At 39.9% G+C, this 7,919-nt stretch overlaps 1 protein-coding gene across 3 annotated transcripts in view; it reads right to left on the reverse strand.

The window, feature by feature from the left end:
- Positions 1 to 7,473, reverse strand: part of rtn3 (reticulon 3) — a 32,872-nt gene extending 25,399 nt beyond the window's left edge. The window contains exon 1 of one of the 3 annotated variants that reach the window (XM_037759410.1): positions 7,190 to 7,473. In XM_037759410.1, the coding sequence (XP_037615338.1) occupies positions 7,190 to 7,280 (91 nt within the window). In that variant the 5' untranslated portion in view covers positions 7,281 to 7,473. The remainder of the gene's footprint in view (positions 1 to 7,189) is intronic. The other 2 variants (XM_037759411.1, XM_037759412.1) reach the window with 2 other exon arrangements.
- Between the last annotated feature and the right edge of the window lie 446 nt (positions 7,474 to 7,919).

Here is a 7,919-nt window from a genome sequence, read left to right on the forward strand (position 1 = left end):
GCCAAAGACTTCATGTGGACAGCCCTGTCCAACAACCCTGTCCTTCTGGTCTGGGATTGTCTTTTCATGGTGTAGTCTAGGCCCCTATTCATAACTATGTTTTCTTTAGCATATAATCACCTGAAACTAAGAATTGTGTTGTCGTAAGCGTAGAATGAGGCCTTCATACCTACATACGGAGTGTCCTCTTCACAGAGTCTGCCATGTTTCTACAGTAGCCCAGAATGGACAAACCAAACACTGGCTCTAGAGAGAGACGTTCACGTTTCTTCCGTTACCTGAAGGCCACCGTAGTTCTCCGACACCCTTGTGAAACTGCAGTAACGTGAGTCGCAGAGTGCAAAACCGTTGTACCGCCAGCCGCCGTCTGACTTCCGTTGCTCTTAAAGTAGTGTTATTATGTAATGGATGACCTCTGAGCGAGGTGAACGGTGATACCACGGTTTTGCACTCAGTGGCTCACGTCACCGCAGTCTTGGAAAGGGAGTAGTGAGCGGAGGGGTATTCCATTGGTTGCAATCTAATGCCGAATCCACTAGATGCCGCAAAACCCTACACATTGCCCCTTTAAAAAGGGAAATCTTAAACGCTACAGCAGACAACGTTACACTGTTCTTCCAACTTTGAATCAACACTTGTTTGTCCTTTTCCTGTTTCAACATGACACAAAGCTCCATAAAGAAAGTGTCTTCCCAGTTTGGTGTGGAAGACCTTGACTGGCCTGCAACGAGCCCTGACCTCAACTCACATCCAACACCTGAACTGGAATGCCGACTGTGAGCCAGACCTCATCGCCCGACATCAGCGTTGGATCTCAACCAACCGCTCGTGTCTAAAAATGGGAGCAAACTCCCTGCAGCCAGGGTGCAGCATCTGATGGGAAGCCTGAAACCAAAAGCGTGGAGGCTGGAATGTTAAGGTCCACACTCTCCTGGCCAAGTAGGGTTTCATGTTTGAGGACGTTTCAGGGTGAAGCGGCAGTCATTAGGAGTTCACACCTCATTCTACCTTTGGTTGGGAATGACAGGAGAGGATTGTCTCGAGTCATGGGTAAGGACTGAAGATGAGTGAGAGTTTCAGGTTTACAAAAGGGAGGGGCAGCGTCTCTCCCTTCATTTCAGCTCGACTGGAGTTGCTACAGGCTGGGTAGGTTGGGATTGGTGTGTCCTTGCAGTGCAGCATTCCTTCTCTCAGATTCATACGGCTGTTGCGCTCTGAACACACCACACCTTCACTTTTTAAACTACAATGAGAGCTCTGAATCTTACTTGTATTTCCACATTTGTCAGAGACAAATTGGTGAGGGGTTAAGAAGATACTAGCTGCTAAAAAATATACATATATATAAAAACATATATATAGACATAAATATGAAATTAAATAAAGAAAATTCACATCCCTATGCATATAAAAATGAAAAATATGCAGACATGTCATAGCAACAAAACCATGGCATCAGGCAATTTGAGGAATGAATTTTAGAATCACAAACACTTTCACTTTTGACAAACCTGCACATACATATCAAGTTATGTCACACAAATAACAAAAAAAACATAAAGCATGTTATGGAAAGAGGCATTTTCTGTAACATGCTTATGAGTTATTTTGAAGCTGTGGAAATGAAACAAAAACACAGCAATATAGAGATCTAAAGAGGACTGCACATGACTGCATGTGATGGTGTTTTGAACACAGCAAAGAGAGAAAAACAAAGCTGAATACAGGGATGAGAACGGAGTAAACAGATTAGAAATTAGTAGATGTGAGAGGGTATAAATGTGCTGTTAGACCAGTCTGCTTTACTGGACATGTCCTTTATTTAAATCTGCATTGAGTTATGTTTTTTGGGGTGAACAAGCTGAAAAACAACATCTGACATATCATCACTTTTTCTGACAGTTCCCTATAAACAATCCCAGAAGACCCTGAACAATGTTTGCATCCCGTTGGTGTTGTGTTTCTTTCCACTGTACAAGTCCAGTATTCATTCTCCTTTAAGTTTTGGTTTCAATTCCTGAGAAAAAATATCTGGCTCTTTAGCTGATAGATGCTCCACTTTCTATGGCAGAAAGTCAACAACTGTCTGTCTGCTGATGGATGCTGAACAAGTGACGTACAGTCAGAGCTTCTTTTAAGCTAAAAACAGCTGCCTGCAGCCGCTGGAAATGAAATTGTGGGCCATACAACCAATACAATGAGCTAAAAAAAGGCTGGAAATCTCTGTAGAGCTGAGGGGGAAGTGCAGTGTTGGTGATAATTCTCTGTGGGTTTGTCAAAAAAAAGGGTCCTCTTTCATATACACATTCATTGGATCCATTGTTAATATGTAAAATATTCATGAATGTAAGCTATGTCGTAGAAATCTGTGTTAAATCTGACATGAGTTGGAAGCCAGCCTTGCCACTGTGGCCTCGGGCTTCTTAGGCATCATCTCCGGGTGGAAGTGATGGTGCAGGGCGGGTCTACCGCCATGCCCGCCGTTCCTGCCCTGCTGCTGCTCTAGCTATCCTGTACTGTCCATCCCCGAGGGCTATCTGATTGCTTCTGTGACCTCTGTGATATGGTCCGCTCCTGCAGGGAGTGGAGGGAGGAGGGCTGTTTCTTGGCAAGACCGGTGCAGAGAGAGAGAGAGAGAAAGAGAGAGGGAGGGTGGCAGAAAGAACTCCGTGTTCCTTGAAGCATTGCTTCACTTTACACTGGTTTACACTGAACACCTATGGCTTTGATGCTGAAGTACGAGTTCTTTAAACAACATTGATAAGAGTGATACGAGAATGGGGAACAAAAAAAAACCCTCTGCATGTAACCTATCATTTCCAGGCAGATTGCAGTTTTAGGAAGGAAATGTGTGTTAATTAGTATAGATGTGTGCGTGCATCACTGCGTTTGGGATTCTACAGTAATCGGAGTTATGTTAACTCATCATAATGACAGCATGTAAAACAATACCGACGCAGAGGAAAGGAACACAATCGATTTCCTTTGGCGAACACTCTGAGAGCTAAGCGATTGATCTGAAAGGTGGGGGCCTGATGCCTCCAGTAACACAAAGGTCAGTCTGCTCATATTAGAACATTCCTATGAGGAACTATGTGCACAGAGACAGCTGAACGGGTCACTACAGTTGTCAAACTGTGAGCTCAGGATTACTGTTTAAGTGCTGCAACAATCTGTGTAATTAAATCTAAACTACTATGTATGAGATTGAGATTACTACATAATGCAGCAACACATGGATTGATGTCAAGGCTAACTTCCCCCCTGAAAATCTGACGCAAGGTAGTTTGAGAAATGAGGTCCTCATTTTTGAAGTGTGCCACTTCCTTTGTGACTAGTGTCACTCGTCAGTGTGTGCGAGTCAAGTGAAATGGGCTCAGCTACAGACAGAAGCCGTAGATTCAGCCAGGCCATCTGGTAGCGGTGACGTCCACAGACTGAAAGATAAACCTAGAGTACAATAAGGACACAAAGCTTTTGACAGAATACCTCTACGTTAGTTATGAGGCACTATTTCTGGATAATTCACTTCAGAGTTCCTGTATGTGTTGTCACGTGGGTTTCTCTACTGCCCCGCCCTTTTAGGAGACTAGCAGCAGGTCCTGAGTCTGTTAACTCCAATGGGAGACGTGAACTTGAACACAGATTATGACTGATTCTTTCACCCCAAAAGTAAATATTGGACCCATTTGTCACAAGCCACATATCTAATGAACATTTTGACACTAAAATGGTATTTTCCAGACAGACGAATCAGGAGAAAATTAACTTTGTTCGAGACCTTTCTCTGTCTCAGCAACACACTCTTACAAGATCTGGCAACACAGATATCAGACGTTACTAGTCTAGCTTAACGTTAGGCAAACTGTGTACAAATTTTAAGCTTACATCATCTAATGTTTGTGTAAGTCCTAGGGTATTTTCCATAATGCTAAATATGGCTGTTTAAATATCCAATGTTGGCAAAAGAAAATATAAATACATCAGACCGCACCCACTAAGGAGACAGGAAGGAGAACCTTTGATTAAGCTATCATAGTTACAAATCCAGACTTCCTGTAGATGTTTCAAATTAAAAGCCACTGGCAGGTTTTAATGTGAAACATATGTTCAAGAACTGTCATAAAAAAAGCAAAGTGAAAGCGACTTGAAACATTAGTGAATGAAAAATGCATTTCTGTTGTTGTACTGGTGGAATTGGTGCTGCAGAAATGGACATTATGCTGAATTTATCAGGACAAAAGGATTTTAATTAACAACAAATTAAAACAGATCAGAGAAACAAAAATATGATACAATAATACTATAAAACAGGGGATTAACAATATGTCTCTGATATGAGCCCGTTTCCAATTAAGGCCTGGTCTCTTTGCAGCTGATTTAAATAACTATAAATAAGGAAATATTCATATTTCACCAAGCTCGCCCTCTCTTCCTGTCCTTTTATTAATATATTACTGTAATTACATAATAGGGAATGACGGTTCAAAGCAACACAGTAAACCTTTTCAAACCTGTCTGCCAAAACAGTCATCAAACTATAACAGATGAATCATTTCACAATAAAAAAAATCTTCATTTTGTTGTTTTTAATGTCAAACAAACACTAAAATACAGATATTTTTTTTAAATTATAAAAAAAAAAAAGTGACGTCCATTGCCAAGTCATGCAACAACAATATGTTAAAAGTATTTCCGAGTAGGAAGATCACAGCTACAAAACACTGTCTTTCTATAGGACATGGATGATATGAGAGCAGGGCCCAAAGCCCACATTTTGAGGTGACTCAGCAGAGCTGTAATGACTAAGGTTTGCAGCAGGCAATGTCTGTTATCTGTCATGGAATGAAAAAAAGGAAAGGGTTTGGTCAGGGCTGCCAGAAAACTATTGATTTTAACAACCATGTTTTCCGGAGTCAGGCAAAAAACTAGCTCTAACAGGAGCTCAAATAAAGCCCCAGTATGCCTCTGTAGTTTATGCACATCTGATTTTTTTTTAACGTACTACGGGGATGTAAGTTTAGTGAATAAACTCTGAGCTATACAAAACTATCCTGCATCAGATATTATTATTAATAATAAGCACCAAAAATCTCCAATCTCGCTGCTAATAACTGCTAATTATATGGGACAAAGTGGAGTCATGCATACTTGTTTACCACTAGAATAACAATTTGGTCATTGTTGTCATAGGTTTTTAATCATACGGTGCATCACATGGAATGAATCACGCACTAAAATGTTTTTTTCTGGTGCAAATCTGTGTGTTTATTTTGTGTTCCTACTAATCTTTTATTTAATTTTTTGCTTTCTTCTCAGTGATATCGTCTTCCAGGAGCAAATCGGAAGTCAGTGATGCATCATGTGCCACACCCAGTTGACGCCCATGACCACTTGTGCTATAATTCTTCTTCAAAGCCTATACAATCCTTTTGATTAACAGAACATGGCTTTGAAGGATTTTTTCAAATGGCTCACAATGTAGTGGCTGATGGAGTTCAAATCAGAGAAGCTTAACGCATGCACACAAACACACAGATTGTGCAGCTGCCACTCCCTCTAACACAATAACCTGTCCAATAAGGCCCTGCCTTGGAGACAACACTGGCTGTTCCCCTTGTTTTAATTAGACCGTCTAGACTGTGAAACCTGCAAATCTAAAAAAAAAAAAAGATTTATTAAGACAGACATGAATGATGGTACTGATGCTCTTCATGATTCTTTATGTTTTTGTTCTGGGACTCTTATTATCAAGACACAAAGAGGGGGCTATTGTGCCTTTAAGAGGTCCTCCCATCACTGGCAGTTGCCCAGTAACAATGCATCTGCAGTGCAGAGCCATGGCCAACATTTTCAGCAACCCATAACGCTTTGTCACGCCGAACCCTATTGTAAAAAACTGTCAAGTAATGTTTGTTTACTATCAACAAACATTCCCACTTCATAAAACATGATTTAAGACTATATTAACAGTAATAAGGGTGTATACTTCAATTCGGCTAACATTAAATGCACTAAGAAGCATGCATTTTAATATAATTTGTCTATTTTTTGTATCAAATTAGCCTCGTAGTCTCGACGTGCCTCACCTACCAAACCCTATTGTAAAAAACTGTCAAGTAATGTGTGTTTACGTATTAACAAACATTCCCACTTCATAAAACATGATTTAAGACTATATTAACAATCATTAGGGTGTCTATTTCAATTCGGCTAACATTAAATGCACTAAGAAGCATGCATTTTAATATAATTTGTCTATTTATAGCAAAAATAGCCTATGCGAATCACGCAGTCTCGGCGTGCCTCACCTACCAAACTGTCAAGTAATGTGTGTTTGCTTATCAACAAACATTCCCACTTCATAAAACATGATTTAAGACTATATTATCAATCATTATGATGTATATTTCAATTTGGCTTACATCAAAGGCACTAAGAAGGACGAATTTTAATACGATTTGTTTATTTTTTGTTCCCAAATTAGCCTAAGTCTCGACGTGCCTCACCCACCAAACCTCATTGTAAAAAACTGTTAAGTAATGTGTGTTTACTTATTAATAAACATTCCCACGTCGCAAAACATGATTTAAGACTATATTAACAATCATTAGGGTGTATACTTCAATTCGGCTAACATAAAATGCACTAAGAATAACGAATTTTAATATAATTTGTCTATTTTTTGTTGGCCTGCCTCACCTACCAAACCTTATTGTAAAAAACTGTCAAGTAATATATGTTTACTCATCAACAAACATTCCCATGTCGCAAAACATGATCTAAGACAATATTAACAAGCATTAGGGTGTATACTTCAATTCGGCCAACATCAAATTCACTTAAAAGCATGCATTTTAATATAATTTGTCTATTTTTTGTGCAAAATTAGCTAAGCACGCAGTCTCGTTGTGTGTGTATACCAGGAACAGGCCAAAAGCTGCACACACAGTTGGCATAATTTGGTAGCCGTATGTCCGGATAAGTTCACTACCACAGGTGTCTCCTATTAAAGCTGAAAAACAAGCTTAAACACCTGCACACAAGGCCAATAACAACAATTAATGGTATTAACTTAAACCTATGATTAATGCATGTAAATAGAAATGAAACACACATGGGAATATAGTAATTAGTGCTTAAAAAAACCCACTTATGTGTTAGATAACTTCATGTTTATGTGTCTTACCGGATAGCTTTGATTCTTTGACTGCAGAATTTTGTCCATCTGCGAGTCCTTGAGACGACGAGATCTTGTCTGACTGAGTGATTGGATCCATGTTTTTACTGTAGTTTCAACTGTAAAAATGTCTTAAATTATCCTATACTGTCTGTCCTTTTGAAAGACGGGTATTTCGTCTGTCTTTTCCTCCCCCAAAGAGCGGGACTTGGATCCGCACCTTAACGCAAACGACCGAGCACTGACAGATCAGCCAGAGAGAGAGATGGAGGCAACAAGGCGGACTAATGGAGGAGGGGAGATGCGTTCAATGTCTCCATTTAGGGCTCCTACATCTCAACTTCCGCACTGATACACGGGACTGCGTTCAAGTACAATAACATAAAAAAAAAAAACATTTCACCATTTCAATCACACTGATTGAAATTTTTGGCCAAAACAAGTAACTATATGGAATAAAAGAGATTGAACCGCATCATATCGTATCGCATCGTATCGCATCGCATCGTATCGTATCGCATCGCATCGTATCGTATCGTATTGCATCGCATTGTATCGTATCACATCGTATCACATTGTATCGCATCGTATCATATCGCATCGCATCGTATCGTATTGCATCGCATTGTATCGTATCACATCGTATCACATCGTATCGTATCGCATCGTATCGTATCGCATCGCATTGTATCGTATCGCATCGCATCGTATCGTATTGCATCGCATTGTATCGTATCAC

Source organism: Sebastes umbrosus, chromosome 22, assembly GCF_015220745.1.
Source record: "Sebastes umbrosus isolate fSebUmb1 chromosome 22, fSebUmb1.pri, whole genome shotgun sequence".
Classification (NCBI taxonomy): domain Eukaryota; kingdom Metazoa; phylum Chordata; class Actinopteri; order Perciformes; family Sebastidae; genus Sebastes; species Sebastes umbrosus.